The sequence below is a fragment of the Marmota flaviventris genome, chromosome 3 (assembly GCF_047511675.1).
Source record: "Marmota flaviventris isolate mMarFla1 chromosome 3, mMarFla1.hap1, whole genome shotgun sequence".
NCBI lineage: Eukaryota > Metazoa > Chordata > Mammalia > Rodentia > Sciuridae > Marmota > Marmota flaviventris.
The window spans coordinates 112,022,012-112,049,190 of NC_092500.1; the positions used below are offsets into that span (position 1 = coordinate 112,022,012).

Below are 27,179 nucleotides of genomic sequence, written 5' to 3' on the forward strand. Positions count from 1 at the left end.
TAGACCTCAAAACCACGTACAGTACTTTTTTCCTAATGCCATGACTGAGAAACCCATGGAGAAATTCAAGAGTGATTCCTTATGAGTGTGTGTGTATGTAGGTAAACAATCTCTCCCAATAAAGACCATACACAAGAGGATCAATGGTCACACCACAGTGAGATATAGGGCTAACATTTAATTTCCACTTATCGTTACTTACATAATAAAAACTTTTAAAGGTCCCCTTTCCTAAAGTTGCAAAGAACTACCTTTCTCTTTGCCTTGTGGCAAAAACAAGGGCCTTCAAATAATCATTGAAGTCCTTGACTCCTACCTATCTGGGACTGGTCCTGGACGTTTTCTCTTTGTGTTGTGAGGATTGATTCCAGGGCCTTGTGTGTGCCAGATAAGCACTCTGGTCGTATATGCATCTCCGATCTATTGTGTTTTGGTTTACCTAATTTGCTTGTACAATTGCTAAGGTGTGATGTCACACTTACAGTCTGAACTACTTGGAAGGCTAAGGCAGGAAGCTCACAAGTTTGAGGTCAGCCTGGGCAACTTAATGAGACCCTATCTCAAAATAAAAAAGGCTAGGGTTGTAGATGAGAGGTAGAGTGCTTGCCTAGCATTAGTTATGAGGCCCTATGGGTAATCCTCAATACCCTCTCAATACCCGCCCCCTGCCAACAAAAAAAAACCCCCAAACTCCAAACCCTCTATTTTTCCTTTCCTTCTCCAACTCCTAATGCCTTTGTTTCTTGCCAACATGTCATACTCACTTATATTTGTAGAAAAGGTATTCGCAAAAGCAAATAAGTATATACTAGACATTTGTACAGGGAAATGCTTATGTGAGAGAAAAGGCTATGAAGAAAACATCATTATTGATAACAACCACTTAATTGTTCCAAGGTAGAAATTACTTGGGGAACTGAGTACTTAGTAAATCCTGAACTCAGAATATTTAGGTGAACACTCAAACATGGAGAACTGAATAATTTTTTAACACTTCTCCATAAACCACCACTGTATAGTGCTGCATCTGGACCTGAACTTTGACACACAAAATACCTTTCCATATCCTAGTTTTTAGATGACATACAAATGGGTAGAAATAATGGCTTGCAAGTCTTAAGGCCCAATATAATACCATGCATCCATGGATCATGGGAAATCCCTAGGGAGAAAACAGGACAAGGTTTTGTAGAATGGGAATCTGAATATCCTGAACCTTGACTGCGTTACTATGCTACTTACTACCTATCTACCTATTCAGGTTGTTGTAAAAAGTGAATTAATCCTAGCAGGCCGAAACTAGAGAGCTGTAATGTGCTCAAGTGATCCTGGCCCATTTCCACCTTTACAGCCTCAGATTTCTCTGAGCCACAAAAAGGTTCTACTAGGAGAGAACAAGGAAGTAAACTGCTTCAGGAAAATCTCACTTTCTGATTCCTTTGCCTCCCCATGGTACCCAGCACAGAAATGAGGAGTCAACTACCACTTATCATATGCTCTATAATGAAGAAATTACCCCGGGCAGGGTGTGTACATCCTGTCTTTGGTGCATGCCATACACCTGTGACACTCAGCAGGGCCAATAATAGGACCCCTCCTGGTAACTGTGTCTTTTGTCTGCTACACCCTGATTTCTACCTGGAAGCAGATGGGGGCACAAAACCCCACAATCTGAGAATATGTTGTATGAAGCAGCCCAGGGTTGGGACTTGGAGTTGCAGGGGGCTTATGGTGGGGCCATTGTTTAGGGGGCTATAGCAACTGAAGTTCCCTTGTGAATCCACACTTACTAAGCCTGGTTTGCTGCCCTTGAACTCCCCTCAAGTGCACTGATTACAGTGTGACGTGGTACCAACTCCTCTCATTCTACTCCCAGGGAGTGTATGTCATAGTGGAGTGAAACTAGCTTACTAAAGAAATAGACAAGGGCAATTTTCTTCTTCTGCAAGTTCCATCTCATTCTAAACTTGACCACATACATGCAAGCAGCCAAAGGAAGGTTTATGTGTGGATTCCTAGAAACCTTTTCTGAAGAACACTCTACAGTGGTTCTTACTTTGGGATAATTCACATGAGACAATTATCTAGCAGCCCCTGTGCTCTGAGAAGGAAGGGGCTACTGCTGTCTCTCTGGGCTTGGAGTGGAAAAGCAGCTGGCCTAGCTGTGGTGACATGGCCTGTAACCAAAGCTGTCATGTTGCTTTCAGGGACTACAAAAGGAAGAAATGGAATGGGCAGGCAAAGGAAGTGGACCATATGAGTTTCCTTTCCCAAGTTGGCCTGTTGATTTAGGATGGGTGGAGTCTCTGGTGTCTCTTTCAGTGCCTTGCTGTCTACTTTTGCTGCTGGAGAGCTTGTGGTTCGTAGGCAATTCCTTCCCTATTCTTGTCAGCTTTTCCCAGGTATTTCAGCCAAGACCATCTTCTGCCCTGACAGTTTCTGTCCCTGCATCCATCCCTGGGCCCTGTGCAGTCTCTCACACTGTCTACATGATCATCTGCTCCTTTCCAATATCGCCATCACTACTTTGGGTGTACCTCTTAGTATATGGACTGTTACTGTGCATCTCCAACCGCTTTGCAATGGGTAGGCAGCAAAGTAATGATGATTCCTTAACCCCCCTTTTCCAAGCCCTGCTCAAGTGTCCTCAGTCACTCCCCAAGTCTCATATCCCTAATACATCCTTCAAGGCCCTCAAAAGCTCTGTCCCAGGCTATGTACTTTCTCTTTTCTGTCCTGCTCCCTGTCCGCCCATATTATACACTCTCCTATCTTTTACAACTCACCTTTCCTGATCCCTTCAGCCTCCAGGGCTTCCTCCTTCAACTACAAGCAGGAATTCTCGCTGTCCAGGACATGTGGCTTTCACGGGGATTATCTTGGATAATCCTTCCAAAAATTATCTACTCCTTCCTCAACTCCACATATAGTCATTTACATATACCAAAAACACAACCCTGTAATTTGAACACTGGGAATCCAGAGCAGATGAAATAGGAGCGATAGGCCACGATGGGATATGGCACTAGACTTGGGTCAGAGTCTTGACAACGCCAGGAGATTGTACCCAGGGGGCCCATCTCAGTTGTGCACACCAGCCCTGTGGCACCCTGAGCACCTCAATGAACAGTGCCTTCTATAGAAAGCTGATACTGCTGCAGGGAGGAGAAGGCATTTCCAATTTTTTTGGGCAATAAAGCAACCGGTCCTGACTACAATTCTGTATACATCTGCCTGAACAGGAAGATAGGTAAAGTTCTGGTTAATACAGGCTGATTACAGAAGCTGATCTTCTGAAGTGGGGGGAGGGAGACCATGGAAGGAAGGAGAGACGAAAGGAACAAAACTAAAACTTTCTGAGCCTTCCAGAACTGTGCCATACAGATATAATTCTCACATGGGAAAAAAATGTATCCACATTGCCATCAATGTTCCCAGACTGAACAGAAGGTCAAAGTGTGGCTATTTCAGTCCCTGTAAACAAGGAAGAGGTTTAGCTAGGAACGGAGTTCAGACCTTGGAATGTATTAACAAGGACATTTTAAACAGAATCTAAAGACATCCGGGAACATGAAGCACCACAAAGGGACTGTGAGCCAGGGAGAGGGTCAGGCTGAGGGGGGTGTCTTTTCACAGCACCTTTCCTGGGAAGAGATTAACTGTGACATGCAAGCATAGGACCTAGAGATGTGTATAAAATCTTGTCTGAGGTACACAGAATTTGAAGACAATGGAGAATGGTGCCTTAAAAGATATGGGTGTGGGGTCAGGATGCTTGCTGACTGACAGAGCAGGGGACACTTACTGTAACTAAGTCAAAACCTGTTTGTCCAGGTGTACTGTGAGCTTTTTCTTCCAGTGCTAAGATTTAACTCTCCTTCCATGCCTCCCTTGAACATGTACTGTTTGACCTAACCACTTGTGATTTCTTTCCCAAGAGTTTAACCCTCTAATAATCATTTTTACCAAAAGTCAGATAAGGAATATTTCCCTCCACCCAACTCCAAATAAACATGGGACATCATATACAAATGTTAATAATAAGAATGTTTTTAAAATTTTTTTTTTAGTTATACCTGGGCACAATATCTTTATTTTGTTTGTTTATTTTTTATGTGGTGCTGAGGATCAAATCCAGTGCTTCACATGTGTGAGGCAAGCGCTCTGCCACTGAGCCACAACCCCAGTCCTAAGAATGTTTTTTGTGTCTGTCAGCTTGACTTCTTAAAATCAAGCACTGATACTAATTCACAATATAAAACAAATTAGCATTTAAAAAATTTAAATGCAAAGTTCATGATCTATGGAATCTCTAGAGGAACAGTCTTCTGTAATTAGAAACTGTTCCACCAGTCTCATATCACACTTCTCAGCCCACAATAACAAGTATGTGCAGGCTGGCTCGCTACATCTGTGCATGGTTCCAACTCCATTGGCTGGAGAAAGCCCAGCTCCAGATGGAGATCCTAACTTCTCAGCCAGGTCCTTTCTACCCTACAAAGGTCGATCACATAAGCAATGTAGTCCGACTTCAAATTTGGAAAGAGAAATAGCTTCTTCCAAATTCCCTTCTGTAACCTGAGGATGGCTCCAGAAACTGGTGAACCACACGCTGAGCTAACACCATCAGTGCTGAAACACCCCCTCCTCCCCACCTGCTTCCACAACAGCTGGCAGCTCCTCATCTTTGCCAGTACTTCTGGGGCATCTTCCCACCAAGTCATAGTCCCCGTTTCCAAATTTTTCTGCGTCGCCCACCCCACCTCTCAGCTTGCATTACTAGATCCTTGCATTGCCATGAATTCATCAAATGCTGCTGCTGCCTTGCCTGGGCTCATGGGTATATGCCTTTTAATGACTGATGTTTTAGTTGCTTTACTGCCTTAAAAAAAAATCACATGTAACTTGCTTCCAAAAAATTGCATGGGTGGCTTTTAATTGGTCTTTAAATTTATCTAGAGAAGGGGGGCGGAAATAAAACAAAACTAAGGCTTTTAAAAAAGTTTGAGTGATAATACCAACAAGAATTACATGGGCATTACTACTAAGAACCACAACAAAAGGAAAATCTAACAAAGCAGAAGACCACAGATTAGCAGGACAAATACCAGCTGCCCAATGAGTTGTGGAAAAATGTTGCCTGTTGGTAAGTTGAAGTCAGTGAAGATACACTTCAGTAGGAAAGATACTTGAAGTGCAGGTAGCTCACTTCCTGTCCAGAAAGCTGCCCAAGTGCAGGCAGGTGGAAGGTGGGCTGTGCACACCAGAAGTCTGCACTTCTGGTCAAGCACTAAGAGGGGCTGTTCTCTGAGTGTGAAGTTACTTAGGTCCTCAAAATGTGGTAATGACCTCTGTGGGCAGCACTACCTGGTCCTCTGTCCTTAACAGGAATCTTGCCTCCTTTCTGATCCATCATAGGAATGAAATCTGCCACCTTATTTCGGCTGAGACATAAATTGCTGTCTCCCAGCCCCTGACATTCCTGTTGTTCTAAGCCAAGCTTTCCAAAGACACCAGAAGTCTCAATATGTGGTACCTGGCAGGCAGGATACTTCTGAGAATGTACATTATTATTATTTTTTAAGACTACTGACTGAGAAGTGACAGCTGACACTGGCAAGAAGACGAATGACCAAAATCATAACTAGAAAAACTAAGTGGTATAGAGGGATTCCTGGAGAATCTTGCAGACTTAATTCAGTCATACCAGTCAAGTGATTATCCCTTTCAGAAGAGGCTCATAAAAATGTCCCTGAGTCAAGAAAATGCTGAATTATACTTAATGTAATTGGACTGATAAAGTAGGGGAGCATACATACTACATCTAAAATAGATTTCCAACAACATGCTGAATTTCAGAAAAAGGCTTAGATGCTGGTGGAACACTTCAGTCTAGGTTGCTACTGGATAACCACATGTTAACAGTATCAGCCTTACCCAAGAAGGCCATGATGCACTATGAAAATGGCTGGTGACTATCCTGGATAACTTTTCCTAAGCAGGCTGGGGCTGGACAAAACAGTGCAGAGCACTGAACCACCAGGAGAGATGAGCACCCAGACTGGAGGCCCTACCCCAGAGTCTGGGGTTCTCAGGCAATGCTGGGGCCTGTCCTGACCATACTGGTTGACACTGGCCTTTGGAACTCACCAGCAAGCTCCAGTTTTGCACAACAGCTGGAGTACAGTCGCCACCAGTGAAGATCGCATTAATACCCACAAGACAGATTGCAGCCGCCATCACACACCTGGGACCTGGATGAACAAAGAGATGACCCATTAACCACGTACAGCAAACCCTTACCATGGGACTCTTGCTGGTGGGCCCTGGGCCTTGATGACCAGTCTATGACTGAGAAAGCCCAAGACCAAGAGATCAAAGGTCTCTGATGCTGAGCTGACGACAAACTGCCACTAAAGAATGACATCAATGGCATGAAAAGCTCACAGCGAAGAAAGTGAACTAGGGCTTGGTGAACAATGAGGGTGCTGTGAGGGAAGTGTGCTGAGTTTTTCTGCTTCACCAAGGGCAGAGCTGCAGCACTCAGAGGCCACAAAGTCCAGCCTGTGGTGACTCTACAGATATGGTCACATGATTAGATCCCACAGACTGTGCACTAGACCCCAGGTGCCACCCAGGTGCCACCCTGGAGCCTGGCCAAGCAAAGGCACGGGATCTAAGGCCCTGGATAACCACCTCTAGGAGCTGCTTAGAACAAACAGCTTCGGGCAGCCCAAGGCCATGGGAGAGCTCTGCACATTACATTTTGCTCTAAGCAACATCTAGAAAACAAAATCAAAACGAAACACGTCTGTGAACATATCCTGTGATACCCGAGGGTCTGAGCATTTTGAAATATGAAGGTGCAGAGACCCAGCAAATCATATATTTTTAATACTCTTGAAGGCTTGGGTATCTCTGGGCCAGTTGGTTTCCAAAAAATCCCCAGTGCTTTTGGGTGTGGGGGCAACTTGGAAGGCTAAGGCAAAATGATGGCAAATTCAAAGACAGCCTAGGCAACTTAGTGAGCCACTCGGTACTTTAGAAAGACCCTATCTATCAAAATAAAAAAGGGCAAGGAATGTGGGTCAGTGGTAAAGCATCCCTGAGTTCAATCCCCAGAACAAGAGGGGAAAAAAATATACTGGTGCAAAGGAAAGGACCCTAACTCCATGCATGCGGACACCAATGGCTCTTTTTCCCAACATTGTTTGGATTCTCCATCCCAGTGGATGCTCTTTTCCTTTATAAAGTCAGAGGCTGTTGTACTGTGGCAAACCATCTGAGCTCTTCACAATATGTCACAGGCTCAGTTGGCACAGGAGGCCCTTCCAAAGGAGGTCCCTAGCCCCTCCAGGGCCCAGTGGGGAGACAGCCTGTGCACCCTTTGCTAAAACCTACCAAAATTAGGGGTAAACCTGAAGGAAAGATTGCCTTGTAGAACATTTGTCTTCTCTGAATTAAAGGGAAAAATGTTCACCCCAGAATTTTACTATAAAAACATGAAATGATGAGTAGGTGTAATTCTAATTTTCTAGTAAAAGGTTATTTGAGTACAGGAAATAAATATGAATCCTTGCAAATGAAACCAATTGGCTCACCCAACTCCCTCCTGCCCTTGCAACACTCCCACAGCCCCAGAGGGTCAGGGGGCATGCTGCGAACAGCAGGCCCAGGGTGCCTCCCTGGCCTGCCCGATCCTTAGCTACATTTTTAGGATGCCTGTCACTGAAGAGGTCATACTGATGGTCAGATTCCTCTTGGCTTAAGCTAATCAGGATGACTCCCCAACTCACCCCCTGTTCCTAGAAGCATGGGGGCATCAATGAGCTGCTCTTTGTAGTTACATCAACAACAGTTGTGCACACTGGGGTTCCACTGGTGGGCAAGGAGCATGCATGAGCTGGAGTCATTCCAGGGACTAAGGAGATTGCTCCTTAAGAAAATGGAATCCCAAACATGTTCACTGCTCACTTTATGCTGAGTACACACATCTTCTTAATTTCCTTGTAAAAAAATGAGTAGAAGAGAGGCTGGAACGGGATAATTGAGACAAGGGCACCTCTGATGACCCTGGTCTGAGCTGTGAACCACTGAGACTCAATGTCCTAGGCTCACACATGGCCACCCTCTTTGAACTAATGGGTAGCAGCCGCCAGCCAGCTTCAGAGAAACAGGTAAGGGGAAAAGTTTGCAGCTTGTACTCAGGGCTGTCCTAAGAAAGTTCTCTGGGGGAAGGGCTGCCATGGGCCTACCAACTGCCTCTTCCAGGGGGTCTCTGAAGTCTCCCCTGAACCAAGCTGGCTGCACATCAAGCTCATGCACATACTTTTATTTAGCAAAGAGAAGCAAGAGGAACAGGATCAGAGGAGTTACATTATTCTCCAAACTTGGGAAGGTGAGACCTATTTTGAAAAAGCAGCCCCTTATCAAACTGGGAAAGTGCCAGGTCTCTAGAGTGCTGTTCTCAGGACGACCCTGCTAACTCTGCCACCAGGATAAAACAAGGGCCTGTCAACCCCACAACAGTTGGCTTCCTGCCTGACTTCCCTCTTTCCCATAACGCTTACGACCTGACCTACTGTGTTTATTATTCTATTGCCCATCTCCTCCCCATTATATTGTAGCTGTCCCCTGAATATTTATTATATTAAGGCTTTTAAATGTGATATGGAGACCTTCACTGATAGAAGGGGAATGGCTGATCGGTCACAAGAACTGCTCTGGTTTCTGGCCACAGTGCAGTATGAAAGCACAGCACATGCATCTCTTCTAAGGGAGAGGGCATAGGTGATTGCAGGATCCACAAAAACTGTCTGGGCCTGAAAGCTGCCTTTCCCTCCCTGTAAATCACCTCCATGTCCAGCCCTCTGTGCTCAAGGCTCTCATGCTCACATCTAAAGACAGGCTAAGCTATTCTTCCTATAACAAAATATAAGGAATAAACTGCTTTGAATTCCAGTCCCAGTGCTCTCTCTCACCATTTCCTTCTCTAATTTGGTGAAGATGTAACAACATGTGCTTATAATTTCTATGCTGTGGTCCTGGTCCATGGCCAGGATCATGAGTTCTTATGAATAGTGTCCCACACCCACCCCAACTCTCAAACTCTTTTATTTTTTAAAAAATATTTTACTGCATTTGGATATCTAACAAGGAAAGCTGTGATCTCTCATGATCTGCAAGGAGTGACAAAAAACTTGCTTATGTTTTCCTGTTCACAATGCATCTGGGAAATTCATAAATTTCAATCATTATTATGTATCCTGAGGTTCTCTGCCACATAGCTGGACCAAACAGTAACCAAGACTCTAGTGAGGGGTGGGGGATACAGTGTGTAGGCAGACTAAACACTACTTGTCAGGCGAGATGCTGATCAAACAACATGAGGCCACCGAGCCCTCTGACACCCCTCTTTAGACAGCCTTCCTTCTGTCAGTGACAAGTGACGTACCTCCCCACATGCTTATCTTGAAGCATCCTAAGTAATCTCTCTTGTCTTTAATGTGCCCACAACTCTCCCCCACTAAAACTTGAGCTCCTTAGGGGCATAGGTCTACTGTTACACATTTTTATATCTAGTGCATAGCAGACATAGCCCATGTTTATTTAAAGAATAAAGAGTTCAGTTTATATTTCTAGTCTAGTCACTGATTTCTCTTTAGCACAAAGGAATCAAAGTGGATAAATTAAAAATCCTCAAAAGATCTCTGGGAGAGGAAGATGGCATCTAATGCTCCATCCCATCAGAAGTGCCCACCAATCTGCATGTAGGCTGTTTGATACCAGGCATGGCTCTTGCCCTCATTATCTGTTCTGGTAACACTTTCTACACAGAGAAAACAACAAGTGGGGGGAGCAAACCCTCTCTGTGAAATTGAGGAGACAGTGATGTTACTGTGTGTGCCTTTCATTTGAGTTTTCTGACAGACTCATTTTGGTCTAACATATTTATATTAGCTCATCAACAACATAGTTTTGAATTCTAATTTACATTTCCTTAGGGTTACATAGCCTGGATTATTAGCTGTTTTTGAAATGATCTGATCCAAGAGACTAGAAGGAGTTGGAATACTGGATCCATGCTGAGCTGGTCTAACTCTGGATGCAGCAGCAATAAGCACTATTGTCCATGATCTTTCTTATTTCCCCTCCCCAACACCGTCCACATCCTGGGGAAGGAATCTGGCCCACCATCCACATTTAGCTCTGAACAAATGACTCATCTCAAGTGAGTTTGCATATTTGGATTCAGATCTTACAGGGTTCTTATATGCTGTATGTTGACTGCCAGCACTGCTTTAGAAGCAGTTGCTGTCTCTGGATCTCTGGCTGATGGGTATCCATTAATGGGTCTGTGGAGTACAATAATTTGCCAATACAAATGGCAAGTCGAGGATCTTTTTGAATGAAACCCAATGCAACTGCTTAATGATGAATGTTTTCCTTTTGGTCTAGATAAATGTAAAAAAAAAAAAAGTCCTTTTTTTGGCTCTATGCAACCATCTTTCGCCAGTTTCACCAACTGAAATCACTAAGGTGAAAGTGTTCTCTCCTGACTCAAAATTCTGAGAGCACCTGCCACCGCTGACAGAAGCTACCCACTGGGCTATCTTGTACTCTGGTCCTACTTCCTTCACTCCTGCGGGGGGAGAACAGCAGGCCTCCTTCTGAGCTAGGGCCTGTGCTGGCCTGAAAGTGCTGACCACCAAGAGTGGCAAGAACTTGGCCAAGTGAAGTCCACATCCTGGTCTGGAAGGTGACCTGACCCACCAAGTGAGATTTCAGGTCAACAGGGCAATTTGCTTGTGGAAAATAAATCCTATCTCCTTTGAAAACTCCTCCTAAGAGGGCACTAAGCTGCTTGAGGACAGCTCTAGCACTGTCATTCCTTCCATCTTTCCCTGTGAGCATTCTTAAACACATGTCTATTTAAGTGAAACCCAGTCACTAGATGCCAATTCTTTCTACACAGTACCTCTCCAAGAGACCCAATGGCCTCAAGGGATGTAACGGAGCACACAGAACTCTGTCATAGTGGAAGAAGAAATAACATTACTTTTATTTTGAACCATTTTTATCAGAAAATATAAGGTCCCCAAGAAAAGACCCAGGCTTGCTATGACTTCCTTAGTGTTTCTAATAGGATTAAGGTCTGATCCCTTCCTCTTCCCATTTAATTTTCAGCAGCCTCCCCAAATTAACACACCAAGTTATAGTTTAGAATAATGATGCCTTGTACTTAGCAGAAATCCATTCAAGATATTGAATTACAGAAGGTATGTGGGCCATTGTGGAAATTCTACATTTATAGGTAAAAATTCGTTTGGTAGTTGCCTGAAGCAAAGTCAGGCCTACAATGGCACAAAGATGCCAACAGAGGATATTGTTTCTCTCAAGATAAAAAATCTTAAGGAAAGAGTTTATTTAATGGTGGGAGGTGAACCACAATTACGTAAGGAAACTTTCTGACACGTGTTCTTCAGAAACAAGCACTGATTGCTTATTTATGAAGTGTCACAGACAGGAATCTGATTCCTAAGTTAGACTCAAACACTGCAGTGGCCATACCTCACTTTTCCCTGATCCCAGATGAAAACTTTCTCTCAGAAGAGATGCACTGCCACCTGAGAGTTTTAGTTTTTAAAAGATGGACAACCAAAGAGAGTGCAGAAGGTGTGGGTGTGGAGAAAGGATGAAAGCTGCTGTTTACCAAAAGCCCTGTGCATTGTCTGCCTGCTGCTTGCTGTCCACATTCCTCAGTGAGACCAAGTACTTACAGAGCATTCAGCAGAACTGACGGGACTTCCAGCCCTGAGAAGTAGCCTCTGAGGGAGGGAGCCAGCGCATCTGGAAAGACACATGGGAAAAAGCTGTGAGCCAGGGGTCCCAGCCTACATTCTCATTCTTCCAATTTCCTACTGCTCCCAGGTAGTACCCACTCACACTAGCCCTGTGGGATTTGTCACTGAGGAGCTGAAAGCACCAGTGCAGTGAACTGAGAGCATTCACACAGTTCCATGAACACCTGTCTAAGCTCTCAGGGAAGCACTCAAAATTTTTCAAAAGTCCCTGCACTCAACCTCCTTTTCAAAGTTAGCAGCCATCATGAGGCACATGGTCTGGCCTAGTGAATTCCCCTTTCCTTATCTGTGTTGATAAGGAAGAGGCAGTTCTTGACCTATTCTGTGACAGTGGCCTAGTCAAAACTTCTTTGAGGTTCTGATCCTATTATTTTAGAAAAAGGGTTCTGGTTTCTTAGAACTGAGGGCTGTCTGCTGCCTGAGGCTTTCTGCTCACTCTGCTGACAAAAGGAACCTGCAGCTTGGGCAAGGAGCCTTGCACAGGTGAAACAGCAGTCCTATCTTTTCTACCATGTTTCCAAAGGGGAAGGCCAGTCCCAACACAAATTGAGTGATGCATTGTCCACTTGGCAGAATGTCTGGATCCCTGACACACCAAGAGCAAGTACACTTTGTTTTTAACAAATATTAACGTATTGGTGATGTCAGTTTTGCCCCTAAGCCGTTGAACTGAGGCAAGAAGTGCCTGTTCGTTGCTGCTCCTCTTTTTACACTGAGGAGTGATGGCCTACCCATCACTATGACAAGCAACACAGGAAGCACTGGTGGAGTGGAGAATAGAAAGCAAATCACAACAAAAAGAGGACGCTACACAGCAAAGGGCTGGAAGGCCCTGTGTGAAGCAGCACCTCCTGCTGGTGTGGTAGGAGAAAGCCTCATTCAAACTTCTAAAACATCAAGCTGAAGTAGGAGCCATTCTGGCTGAAAAGGGGAAGCAGTGGGACCACAGGCTGTTTCATCTTCCATTTTATAGGTGAGGAAACCAATTGGGGTCTGGATATTCTAAGTGACAATGGTCACAAAGCCCAGTGTAGTCAGGCTTGGTCAGAACTCAGGACTAGGCTACTACATCCCCTAACTTGATTCTAAAACTAGAATGCCTAGAAATTGGTTCCAGAGAGAAGTCATATTGTCTCTGACCTTTTGCCTTGGTCCCTACAGGTTAAGTCCTGGGAATTCTTTTCCACCTCATGGGCCTTTTCATGTCCTCCCTGGTTGTCAGTGCAGAGGCAGAGGACACATTGGGGGACTCCATCCACAGAGCCAACTTGGAGCAGAGGTCTCTGGCCTAATTTTGGATATGTGGCTTGAAGGGATTAAGGATGCAGTCTGAGCTTCTGCTTCCACCAAGAACCCACCTCAGGGAATCCCTCAGGCCATCCGTGTGTTAGGTCTCTTCTTGGAAGCACATGGGATATTACCAGAAACCAGATACCAGCTGGAAGGAGGTCCAAGTACTTTAAAAGGGCAAAGTTGTATTCCCTGGAAGCCGCCAGAGCCCCCAACTCTCCTTCAGGGCAGGGCCAGAATTACCTTTACCACTCATAGTAATTAAGGGGTTGAAGGATCACTTTCCCCTGTACATTGGCTAAAAGCAAATTACTTTGGGAATTTAGGGATTTGAAGGGCAAAGGAAAAGAGAAAAATAAAGGAGGGGGAAATGTGGGATGTAGGGCTAGAAGGGAGAGTGAGAAGAGTATGGAGGAGGAGGGGACAGGGAGAAGAGGGTTGAGAAGAAAGAGACAAGAAAAAACTTGTACCTACCCCATGGCTTATGGTTTGTGCATCTGAATCCACTTGCTCACTAAGCAGAGAGCAGAGTTGGAGCTGCCTTCCTGAGACAGATGGTAAAGGAGGGGCCAGGACACAAGGCCCCTGGGGCAGGTGGGGAGCTGGGAACCTAGACATAGTAGAAGGGGGATGGGTCCATGTGCACCAGGTCAGTGTGGAGTGCGGTGGCGGCTGTGCTGCCTGGGTGTGGGGGCGTTGAGCCCTGAGGAGGCCAAGACGCGATGGTGTTTCAGAGGGGACACAGGAAGGGGTTGACCAGGTGGAGAGCCGCAGAGTGGATGGCATAGGTCTGGGATCAGTGAAGGTGAGTGCACAAAGGAAGCCCCTTACCTCCCACCCACCCCAGCCTCTCCACCCACCTCTCTAAACACACAGCCCCTGCATTCTCTCAGGCGCACATGCGTCTGTCCATCAGCCTGGGCTAGGACCATCCAGGGTGACAAGAAATATGGTTCCCAGTGATGTGGTCCAGGATAACTGCTCAGCTGAGCTGAGGTGTGAGGATGCCAATGTGGAAGCAGGCCAGCTGATTCTCAGAGAAGATGTGGTGGCAGATAGGGTACAGATGGACCGCAAAACGCATCACTCTTGTGCCCCATGGTTGGGACTACTGCACTTGCCAGAGTGTCACTGCATTCCAGAGAAAACCCAAGACACCCTCCTCTTCTGGCACTGAGGCCCAGTAGCACCCACCTTCCAGCAGAGGGCAGTGCCCACTAGGCGGAACTGAGCATTTTAGGTATGTTCCTGGCACAACATGGGGCCAGAGTTTATGGGGCAAAGCCAGGCGTCCAGGCAGCTAGACAGCATGTTTTGTTCTAATCACTGCTGTTTAGGGCTTGTGAGTTGAGGATTCCCCCTTATTCCCATTTGGGCCGCTCCTGTTGTGGCTTTGGGACCCAGGTCACTCCTGTCTATTCTCTAGGAGCTGCTTGAGATACATCATTAACAATGTGGAAAATCACAGCTCCTTGCAGACTCCCTATTACTCTTCTCCAGGAACAGCTCAGCAGGAGTTTAAGCCTACTCATGGCAACTGTATATGGATAAGGGCTGGCCTTCCATGTAAGGCAATGACTCTTGACATTTCTTCATCCTGTTTGTAGAAAAACCTACGAGTGTGCTCACACGTACTCAAACTCACACATACACAAACCTAAATACAATTCCAGGGGCTTCTAAAGTCCCCATAAGAACCTTTAACATAATATATTTAACCAACACCGACCCTGATTTAATTTGGACAGAGACAGTACTAGGCACTTCAAAGGACTGTGAAATCTGTGTGCAAACTGGAAGACCTTGGGAATCTTTTATACTAGACCAGTTGCTTCTGTTACAATCCACTACTTAGGGGCTAGGCTTTTGGAATCCTCCCATCACTCCCTCCTACAGTGCTCTTATAAAATGCAGAGCCCCCTGCAAGGCAATACACAGGCTCTAACATCTATCTCCAACGGCTGATGGAGTGGACAGGAGTACCAGATGCTCAAAAAAGTGACTGGGAGCAAAAATAAAATGAAATGCTAGAGTTAGTGAGCATCCTTAAAAATAATTTACATCCTCTTCCATCTATAGATGAAGAAGCTAAGCCCTAGAGGATTAAAACACATAACAAATTTATGTTCCCAATTAATTATGCCAAGGAAAGAAAGACCTTAACTGTCTCCAGGGCAGAACCCTGCTTGATTACCATCTCTCCTCTCTTCCAGTGGGTCCTGAGCACAAGTTAAGACAGAGTCATTTGCCTAGTACTAGCCCCTTTCTAGTGACTGAGTTCCAGGAGCACACCTGCCTTTAGAAATAGTCATGAGAAATGCTTACCAGGTGCTGGCCAATTAATGGTCACTAATGGTGACCAATTAATGGTGCTGGCCAATTAATGGATACCCTTTGGTTTGGCTATTTTATTCTTTGCTGAATGGAAAAATAAGTCCAGACCAGTGGTTCTCTAAGTATGGTCCCAGAACCATCAGCATCCCCTAGAACTTGCTACACAAGCAGAAACTCTAGGGCTGGAGTTCAATAACTTGCATTTTAACAAGCTCTCCAGGTGACTGCAATGCACACAAAGTCTGAGAGACTATGCTCTTGGTCAAGGTTTCCAGATGTATGGCTGGACTATGCTCCTCAGCAGATCCTGGATATAAAGCAGCACATGAAATGTTCTAAGAAATTCCAAAATAAAGAAACCTGTTTGACTTGACCTAGCCCTGGGTTTATCTGACCAAGGCATCTTTTAATTCTAGAAATACTATTAATGTTTTTGGATGCCTAGAAATGGTAGTCAGGAAGGCCCCTGCCAGTGGATTCCTAGATCCATTTGGTAGATCTAAGGAGTTGAGGTGTGCCAATGTGGCATTCAAATTTCTAGCTCTTAATAAAAACTAATTTTTATTGGAAGACCACTAAATTGGCTGGTGTCCTGGATGGCTGATCTGGGGCACTGAGGAGGATTTCCTTGTGCCTTTCCTAATGCAGGTACAGGGTTTCTCAGGAAGCACATTCAGAAGATGTTCTGAACAAAACAATCAAAAACAGTAACTTGAACATTTTATATGAATGACTCAAATTAATGGATTTGTCAGATTTTTTTTTAAAGAATTTAACCTTTATTTCTAATTTATAATAATGTTTTATGTGGTGTGGGGGATCGAACCCAGTGCCTCACGCATGCTAGGCAAGTGCTCTGCCACTGAGCCACAACCCCAGCCTGGATTTGTCAGTTTTTTTTTTTTTAAATATTTATTTTTTACTTATAGGCGTACATAATATCTTTATTTTATACTTTATGAGGTGCTGAGCATCAAACCCAGTGCCTCACGCATGTTAGGTGAGCGCTCTACCACTGAGCAACAACCCCAGCCCCTGGATTTGTCAGTTTTTAGGCCTAGGTATTCTAAGTAGGTTTCTACCTCTGTCCCCAAATGGATCCTTGAATAATCTATCAGGGGCTTCCTTGAAATGACTGCACTGAGCCACTAAAGTGCTGATTTAATGACAATTAATTCTGTCCCCACTCACTGCAGACCTGTCTGGACCTTCTCTTGGGGCAGCATCACCAATTAAAACCCAGTCAAGTTCTTCAGTTGACTGACAGGGCTTCAAGCTAGAAGCACATTCTGTTGTAAAAAACCCCAAACTCATCCAAAAGAGTAATGGCTTGCATTGCAAAGATTATCCTCTTTATGGCACCAATTATAGGGTTCTTAAGCAGCAACCTTCCCATTTCTCATAAAGGAGAAGACTTTTCAAGCATGGCTATGCTGCATAAAATGAGACCCATTGGAAATCACTGGTAAAGGAATCTCCATGCCCCACACCCTTCTACCTCCCCATGCTGGCAGCCATGTTCTCTATGAGCAGATGCACAGGGCACAAGATACAATCAGCACTCTTTACTACTTGTTTGGCATCTTGATACTCCCTGCCTAAGACAATAAAACAATGTGATAATACTGAGGCAAAATGTTAAGATTTATATAAGTTGACTCACAGACTAAACCTGCCAAGGCACCCAACCTGGCAGGTGCAAAAGGGTGAGCAAGAAGGTCATGGCTTGGAGAAGTCCATGTTCCACCACCAGCTCTATGCTTTTGCAAACCTCTCAGGCAGGGTGGCAAAGGATTGCCAGGGTCTAAGCTGGGGCAGGGACAAGATCTAGACCACAAGAACAAGGTCCTAACCATGAGCACTTTCTGCTAAGACCAATCAAGACCAGGTTTCATTAAACATAAGACCTCAGGGGTGGTTTTCTCTCCTGGGCTCTTAGACTTTTTTCCTGTCTGTCCAAAACACAAGTCAGGCTCGTGCTTCCAAATAGGCATGTGAAATGTGCTCAGACATCTCCAAGTTCACTCAAGTCACCACTTAGGTTGAGAGCACCCAAGCATGTAACACCCTGTGTCAGATTAAGTCCACAGTGGTTGCTTGCCATCCATATTTAATTTTGTCAGTCTGTTAATTTTTAACTATGTTTGCTATCAAAAGCCATTAGAGGTCCCAAGGAGCTGAGCTCAGTGAAGCGGGTAGAACTTTGTGGCGGAGAATGCATGAAGCTCGAGGTTGGGGTGTCCCACTTTCCCATCATGTCACTGAGTTCTGGCCTTCCCACTGGCAGCACAAATCCTGAATAAAACATGATCCCATTTGGAGTTGATTTTCCTTTTCCCCCTTGTCACAACTGGTTTTCTTCAAGGAAAAGTTCACTTTCTCCTTTGCAAAGATTACATTGTGTAATTCCAAAGTTTTTCTGTCACCTCTGGTTTGTTTTCAAGCAGTTAGAATTCATATACTCTAAGATGGTGCCTGGGTTCTTGTACTATGGAAGGGCCTCAAATTCCTGGTGGATGGCCCCAAAAAGTGGCTTCCTCTTTTGTCCTGCTCTAGCTGCTCTTCTTCCTAACCAAAGAGCAAAGCCCAAACCCTTAAGTTTCTCTTGTCTGGTCCTGGTCCAAAGTCCATGTTTTGTGTGTTCCTCACACTTATTAAGAGGGCCATACCAGAACCCCTTCTGACAAAGGGAAGGTAGTGGAAGAGCTGTTTTAATAATAATGACTATTTTATGCAAAACACTTTATTCCTTTCTACAAATGAACTCTATGAAATAAGTGTTCATTCCTCTCATGTATAGATAATGAAATCGAGGCTCATCAAGGTTAAAACTCGCCTAAAATCTCAAGTTTAGTAGAGAAGGTAGAAACTATCATGAGAATCCTGTTTGTTTGATTTAATGAGTCCTAATTAGGTGTCTGGCTGTCTGCAATATGCAACCGACAGCTGGTCCACACATTTGCTGATAATCCCAAGGAAGGAGTAAATTCACAAACAGTACTTACAGGCAAGGCATGGTGGCCCACACCTGTAATCTCCACTGCTGGGGAGGCTGAGGCAGGAGGATCATAAGTTCAAGGTTAGCCTGGACAACTTACTGAGGCCTTGTCTCAAAATAAAATAAAAAGGGCTGAAAAATTAGTTCAGTGGTAGAGCTCCGCTGCATTCTATTCCCAGTACTGCAAAAAGGGAAAAAACAAAAACAAAACAAACAAACAAAAAATACCAAAAAACCCAACCCACCCCACATTACTTACAGGTATGACTCGGGCCTGGGCTCATACTGCCAATAAGGTCAGAGAAAACCTGTATAAGATCCATCGGGTTTAGTTATACACTGAGGACAAAATGGGACATGCTTAAGAACTCTGGAGACAGTACAGACACTGAAGGTAGCGCTGCTGTGCCCTCAAAGGTTGCCATTCTGAGTCAGCTCCTGTCTTGGCAATGACACCACTGATCTCTAGGGAAGTCTTCTTGGGCTCAGTGACCCTGACCAGGGCCACATGGACACACACTAGGTGACTGATTCTGGTTTCTGTGACATGTCAACTACCTAACACTACCTGTTATGGGAAGGTTTGGCCCTTGATTGTAGCTACTCTGGAGCAAATGTCCCTAAAAGACCAAGAAAAATGACTTTGGATTGCTTTTAAAGAGACCAGTGCCAATGCTTATATCTCTCATTTCTAACTAAGGGGCTTCTTAGTTCCACAAATACCAGAGCAGATGAGGAGAAAGGATGGACAGGGTCACAGGGAGAGAGTATTTGTTTGGCCAGGAGTGGGATCCCCTGGATTTCAGTCATAGCACTATAAAGAAAAGAATCCCCCAAGGCTCAAGACCTAAGTCTGCTGCCTGGAAACGAAACTGGGCAGAATTGTTGGGAGACTGTGGGAAGAAAGCACCAGAGGCCCAGGGAGGAATGAGCTGGGTGACCCACAGGTCCTTCTCTTCTCCAGTTTCTGATAGGAAAGCAAGATAAGGCAGCAGCTGGAAAGTTCAGGGACAGCAGCTCTGTGGAAAGCAACAACAAGCACTGTTGAGTCTCTCTGGGATTTCAGCCATTTTCCACTCTTGTTTCCTGTCAGGGAGAGGTTTTCTGCTGGCAGGCGTGTCCCCAGCATGGCTGCGGGGAAACTTCCTTTCAGGGACAGGTTCTCCAACTACTGGCACAGCTGTGGAAATCATGCTGCTGGATGTGGAGCAGGTGCTGTCACTTGGCGATGTTGGGGCACTCTGTCATTTGATACCTCATCTTACTCTGGTCCCTCATTCTTTCCATTTGATACAGGAGGGCTCTGCAGCCCCATTACTGTCATCAAAACATACTGCATGTCCTCCGGATTTTAATTACCACTGCCCTATAGGCAACTTGGATTTAGTCCTAGATTTCCTTCTCCTTACTGAAAATTCAAAAACTCATGGGAAAGGCTACCTTTTAAAAACAAGCAAACAAAACATCCCCAAGAACAAAAAAACATTTTGTAAGCTCTTAATGTGTGCCAGATACTATTAAGTCTTTTATATGAGGAATGATTAGCTACATTTTTCTGAAGCTCAGATGGGTTAAAGAACATGTCATCATGGCCATACAGATTGCAAATGGTAGAACCATGCTTTCAGCTCTGTCTGGAATTAAAAAAGAAAAAGCAGCATCTTGTAATGCTCCTGATGGGCTCAGTTCATAGCACAAGACCTGGCCAACAGGTCTGGGTAAAGGAAGGGGACCTTGGTGTTCTTAATAATTGGAAGAGGCACCAACCACAGTCACAGGAGACTAATGCTGTGAGGACAATGTCTGGTCTTCCTGCCCCTATCTTCTGTAATCACTGAGCAAGATGTTCTTAGCCTAATAAGGCAAGACTGGCCCAGTCAAAGAGTTGGGGCACTCAAGGAATTCTTTCTCCTCATAGTCTGGCCTCAATGAGCTTCAGGTTTAGAGTGAAATGTAACTGTCAGAGGATTAGCAGTTTGTTTCATCAATGCCTGAAGACAACTTAAAGCTTTGGGTCTTTTGGACAGCTGCAAGCAGCAGCTTTGGAGGCCAGACAATTTACCCATGGGAGAGTCAAGCTTGAAAGACAAGGGAGCCAGGGCTATGAGCTGACAGGATCTGAGATTCACAGAAGTGACCAGAATCTCCCTTACTTCTGAAAGCCAGGCCTGTATGTGGTGATAAAGCCCCTACCTATGTGTTGGAGTTTGAACACAGGTCCCACAGGAACAGCCACCATTATAACACTAGCTATTGCCTGATGAACAGGAAGTACACACTGGGGGTGGGAGGCTGAAGGGGTTGGGAGGGAAGACTCCTTGCCATGTGAGTTATACCAGGCACCTGGGTAGGAAAGCTGCTATGGAGGCAGGTGATTACCAAGGGGCTCTGTGCATGGTTGGGTCTACATTCCCTCTCACACTCTTCAGACTTGCAAAACAAGACTCTGTGTTTTATCTTTCTCAATATTCTCCACAGAACAGTAATGACAGAGGAGATGCTTAGTGAAATTTGTGTTTTAAAAAATTCTCTAATCCAGTTCTTGGAAGCTGCACTATGAAGCTGAGTAAATGCTTAGATGTGGTGGTGTTGGGGACAGCTCTGCAGTGCAGGCAACCCACATGCTAGTCCTAGGCCCACCTCTCCCTTTGTGATCTCCCTGTCCTGCCTGCCTATGTCTCCTTCCTCATGGTCCACTTCTGTATTTACTGAGATTAACCTTTAAATTTTTTCCAGTGTGCCACAAGGGGCCTCCCAAGGGGCACACCTCTAAGAAGTCTGTGTTGTAACTTTGCCTCAAAATCTTCTGTTTCTGCAGTACCAGTCATGCTCCAATCACAAACTGTACAATAGCCTGTGTGAGTTCCAAAATACCTGCTGAAACTTGGGCAAATGAGGCCTTTGGAGAAGCAGTAGGGAACCAGGATTTTCTTTCCCAGGCCTACCTCCCTGCAAAATTATCTGACCCAATTTTGTGATTGACTCTAGAGGAGAGTAATTGGTGCTGGATTTCTAGAATGTGGAGAGGACTATACACTTTCTCTGTCCCATGAGCAACAAGACTAAAAGCAGAGATGTGTGAGCATGAGGTGATAGGAAGTGCTGTATGTTATCTTTAGACCTTCCAGAAAGTAGTGGATGAAACCTTCCTACATATTTAATACAATTCAAAGATCAATGGCCTTCATAGTGAACTAGACAGTCACTTCTAAAAATGTTGATGACGTTTAATACACGAGGTTATACTTTTATCCCCCCAAATAATAAGGTGCTACCAGTGTGCAGTCCTATTACCATAGCCAGTTGTTTCTGAAAAAAGGAATTGATTGCAAAAAGTATCTTCAAATTAGAACTGGAAAATCTGAGGGGGTGCCAGATCATGACTAAAATATAGGCAGAACTAGAAATGTGACCTAACTCTGTTTTAATGACAACTTCCGTTTCCTCAGTCCTCTTTCCACTGGGTCACAACTGATGAACTGGAAAACACATCCACTCTTTGCAAATGGGCTTCTGCAGGCTAGATACACTGTCCTTCCTGAAGTGAGATGTCCTGGCAGTTGAGAAGGCTGGAATGAGAATCTTCTAGTATGCAGCTCATAGTGGTTCAGGAGCCCAAGAAGATACGTGCAGCAGTGATGAGGCCTGGGTTCTGGGGCCTGGTCTCCCCAGTGTGCTTTTTCTGAGTCCTTCTGTGTAACACATTTAGCTGTCATGGGCCCAATTCTCCCAAAACCTCAGTCAGAGAGCAACAATTTTGCTTCAAAATTTCATCACCATAAAAACAAAACGCTGTAGTCTACTTGACATCATTTTTTGCTCTGATTAAAATTTTTATTGAAATCTCTCAAATGTTGCCAAGAAATAGTTTTTGCAAAAGGGGGAAAAATAGCTAACAGACAAATTCAACATGGGAGCTCCCTCTGCTGGTCTGCAGTAGGTTGATATGTGACAAACACATTCCCAGAGACAAATCTAATTTGCTGGAGAAGTGGACAAAAGACAGGTGTGTTGGGCTTTGCCTCAGGAGAGAAACACTAGAAGAAAAAAAAAATCCATGTCTCAAAACAGAGCACAACATTGCTAAGAAAAGCAAAATTACTTAGAAGACTCTCCAAAGACATTATAAAATTTCCAAAACAAAAACTGAATTATCCACTAAGGGGGGAGGCTCCACCTGGAGCTTCCCCACTCTGTTCTACCTCCAGTTAGTAAGGTTCTTTGAGGCCCTTTGGGTGCAGGTTAAATGCTGATTCCCTTGTCTTTGCCTCCAAGTCTCTTCTTATAGGTTTCCCATCTAAAGTTCCAAGGAGTCACTGGATTGAGGCCTCTCCAAAATTCCATTAAATAAGTCTTTTGGTAAGCCAGCCTCGGAGTAGAAAGGGATAGGCCTGGGAGTCAGGTGACCAAACTAGGTCTAGTCATGGTAGAGCCACTGTGACTTTGGGTAACTCTTTCCATCTTCTCGGGCCTGTTTCCTCATCTGTAAAATGGGTCAGACCAGCTCATCTGTAAAGCTTCTATCAGTTCACTCTGTGAGTCCCAGAATTGACTAAGACATTTAAATAACCATATTCATGAATGAATCTTTGGGATACAGAGTCCAAGGTTGCATTGGGAATGACTCCAAACAGGAAGAGGGGTGAAACACATGGATCTCACTGATATTGGATGAGAGTTCACCAAATCTAAGACCGATGTGGCAGATTCCAGGCTGGGAAAGTCTCAAGGCCAAGGAAGAACTCCCAGGGGAGGGCACCATGTGGGCAATGCATCCCATTTATTCAAATAGGTCAGTCCATCTAATCTTGCACTGTGTCTCCAGCTTCCCTTACAATGGTGGAGGCTTACTAATCCCTTAAGATTCATTAGGTCCTTCTCCTACACATGTCCCCAGGATCACTTCTGATTTCATTTGTTACATGAATGAAGCAATGGCAGATGTCACAGCCCAAAGTCACTATTCCCAGACCTTTTTGCTCACTGTCAACTTTTGATTCTCCAAGAAAATGGTGACTAACCAAAGCCATGGGCATTCAGAAGAGTATGCAAACTTGTACTGTTTCATGGTATTTATTAACAATGGCCTTAACTGCCAATCTGAGCCATCTAGCAAATGGAGACACAATATCCAGATTGGTGGTGGTGATGGAGGGGAGCAATAAAAGGGGCTCTTTCATTGCTCCTCATTATTTACAAAGTCACCCAGACTACTATAAACATATTGATGACTCAGCAGAAGACTGCCACAGGCTTACATCTCCCTCCCTCCTGTTAGATGCCAGCTGCGAGGGTTACAAGCAATGACATGGACAGAAAGTGGCAAAGCAGCAGAGGAAGGGAAACCAAAAGGCACAGCTACTCCTCTAATTTTTTTTCTGTGCCAAGAAGCTTCTCTGCCACTATCTAAATCTTTTTATAACTTTATTTTATTTATTTATTTTTATGTGGTGCTGAGGCCTGAACCCAGCACCTCACACGTGCTAGGTGAGCGCTCTACTGCTGAGCCACAACTGCAGCCCCCATCTACATTTTTCTTTACTACTTTTTACCTTTTCCTCCCAACACAGAGGTCAATTGCTCTCAGGAGTCCAGGAACTGAGGAATAGCCCCAGAAGCCAGGTCACTAGTACATGCAGAAAGCATTGGTAATTAGTTGCTTAACATACACTCCTGACCTCACAGCTTTGGAGAAGCCTACTTAGGGGCTACTTGCAGGTGACTCAGTCAACATAGTTCTGTCCAATGTGAAAAGTGTTTTAAGTCAGAAAGAAGAATTTTCTGGGAAACTGTTTATTCCATCCAGCCTTGTAAACAAATATTACCCAATAAAACAAAAACCATACCTGTCCAGCCTGACAATTTTTTAAAAACCAGGCTGAGGTTTTAAAAACTTATGTGGGAAGACAAATATTCTTTCTCTTTTATTTTGGTGTGCTGGGGATTGAACCCAAGGTCTTATACATGCTAGGCAAGTGTTCTACCACTGAGCTACATCTCCAGGCTCTATATTCTTACTTTTTATTTGCTATTGATCATTACTCTCTGAAGGCCAAAGAATGAGTGGTTATTTCCAACAATGGATCTTAACAATGATTACTACTACTACCAGCACTAAAAACAAGGCTCAGAGAAACATTTTCTCCAAGAAGAGAGGAAGTGTTAGTATGCAGAGAGTCATCTCTGGGGAGAAACAGGGAGTTTGTTTATAAAACTCAGGCTATTCTTAACTAAGAACGAAAGTTGGGCAGAACAGAGATCTCTACTTTAACTTGTAATTACATTCTAAATACTATATTGCACCCCCCCTACAGGGCTTCAACATGGGAACAAGGAACTCTTCATCTTTCCTGTAATCAGTGTAAAAAAACGCAGTCTTCCTCTTGGAAGTTTCTCTTCTGGTCCTTAGATCCTCATGGGAAACAACAGCAGAAGCCTCTCAACACACAGATACACACACAGACACACATAACTTCAAGTATACTCCTCCCTCGGTAACCCTTCCTCACGAAAAGGCAGACATATCTATGCTTGGGTGATGCCCTCTAGCTAGCTGGGAGCCAGGGAGGTGACCTTGCCCCAGTCTCTCGTGTAAGATGAGGGTGAGATCATTAAGGAAGAGAGAGGTGTTTGGGGGGATAAACATCAGGCAGTGGGTGGTATCATTGCTGTCAGACGCTCCTCGTAAGTCCTGGAGGGGTGTCAGCTTGATGTAGAGGGGATCATTCATCTCCTGAAGGTGGATCTGTTAGCTGGATAGGTGTTAGTTGTATGGTGTGCTCTGGGGAACCAGGTTTGAAAGGGCTGGTGGTGGAGTGAGTGAAGTCGTGGCCGATGGGTATAAATTACCTGGGCATGCAGTGAAGCGGGATAGGTGAAAGCAGGAGGAGGTAGAGCAGGCGCTAACTCCGCTGGGTACAGAGGGTACGGGGCCCACACTTCAGGGCTACTGGGGTAAAGTGCAGGCACTGTGAGCTCATCTGCAAGAAAAGAATAAGGGAAGAGTTAGTGGTTACCAAACAGCTGCTTTCACATCAGAAAACAAAATACCCAGTAACCCCAAGACCCAACCAATGTCAGAAGTCAAATTATTCTCATTCTTTTAATAACCTGTTGGCTTTTGTCCCCAAACTCAAAGCAAGAGAACAGTAAATACAAAATAAACAAGGCAACAAGCCTCTGCTGCCTGACTGGCCTGCTGATACCTTAGGCCTGAACTCAGCCTTTGACACTCTGATGTCTTTCCAACCATAGCCAGGGAACCAAAGAAGAGTGGGAATTTCCTGCACAGACCAGAAAATGTGTCTGATGAGCAGAAGGAAGAGAGAGGAGATATCCACCAGGAGACATTCCATGAGAACCCACTGCAGAGCCTTTGGTAGAATGATGGTTTATTGGCATAACCCAATAACTCAGAATAAGTCCAGAATATTGTTCTGTTTATCAGCATAATTACAACTGACAAATAAATCACGATCAAGCATTTTCCATTTAGCCTTCAGAAGTACAGAACCAAACACTAGAACCTTAGGGTATTTAGATGTTAAAAATTCAGAGAATGGAAGTGAAGAATTTTGAGAATCCTAATTAAAGTTAGGCTCCACAAAGATGCAAATAAGCATGTTTACAGGTGTGTCTGCTCTGAGCATATTTTCTAGGAAGAAAAGTGAGTTGTGTTGCCAACTGCCGGGTCTAAATGTTCCTTGTGTAGTTCCAGTCCATTCAGGTGAAGCTGCAGTTTGTCAGATTGAAGGGCAAATGGCTGGGACTCCCTGTGTATCAGGAAGCAATCCATTAAAGTAACAGAAAACACATGAGTGAGCTTCTCAGCAAAGGCAAAAATAACATCAGTCAATAGTTATGAAATGTGGACCCTGTGAAGCAGCAATCTCAATACGTGCTTTTATCACCTGTCAAAATCTGAAACCAGTGCACCAAGGATGCTATCTAGGACTGCTGAGGGAGCCAGGATAAGGTGACTTGATAAAGCCATTAGAAACACCACTGAGGACTTTCCAAAAGTCCATAGGGCATGTGATCCAAGGCCAAGATAGTCACATCATCATATCTTTCCATTGTCTCTAATAAGCCTTCCCAGGCCTGCTATCTTCCACATCCTTCCCATACCTGGAAACTCTGGTTCTGGATGCAATGGATTCCACAAGGGAAGTGGGTCAGGAACAGAAAACTGCTTTGCTGGATGTGACATGCTGACTACCAGAAAGCAGTAGGCCTGGGGGTGGATGTGGAAGAGATGTGTACAGGGTAGGTGAGACTTTGACAGCCTGCATTGCAAGAGCTTCTCATAGGATGGGAGGGAGTCATGAGCTGATTGGTATCTGTCCATTCAGAGGGCAGTTCATATTCATTTCCAGACATAATGCATCCGAGTGGTGTGGCTTTTTTCATAGGCTATAGCTGACTGGCCTCCCTGACTCCCTCCCTCATCACAAGGTAGGAAAGCATCTCAGAAGCTGGTGATGGGAACAGACAGTCTAGGTGTTGAGGCTAGAGGGGCCAACAGACTCCCAAGTCTTTTTAGAAGGGTCAAGTCCACACCACTTACTTCAAGTTCTAGGATATATGGAGGTCAATGCTCAGGAAATCTTCTCAGAGGGGATTTCACAGACCCCTGTGTTTCCTCTCATGATGAGGCCACATGCTTTCCATTACAGCAATTCTTGTGGGAGCCC

General features: G+C 44.6%; 1 protein-coding gene across 9 annotated transcripts in view; it reads right to left on the reverse strand.

Moving 5' to 3' along the window:
- The window catches only part of Rbpms (RNA binding protein, mRNA processing factor), a 173,213-nt gene that overhangs the window by 1,156 nt on the left and 144,878 nt on the right, over window positions 1–27,179 (reverse strand). The window contains exons 6-8 of one of the 9 annotated variants that reach the window (XM_071610249.1): window positions 25,336–25,466; window positions 11,781–11,850; window positions 6,167–6,254 (exon numbers count right to left, since the gene is read on the reverse strand). In XM_071610249.1, coding sequence (XP_071466350.1) covers window positions 11,788–11,850; window positions 25,336–25,466 — 194 coding nt within the window. In that variant the 3' untranslated portion in view covers window positions 6,167–6,254; window positions 11,781–11,787. The other 8 variants (XM_071610247.1, XR_011707129.1, XM_071610251.1 and 5 more) reach the window with 8 other exon arrangements.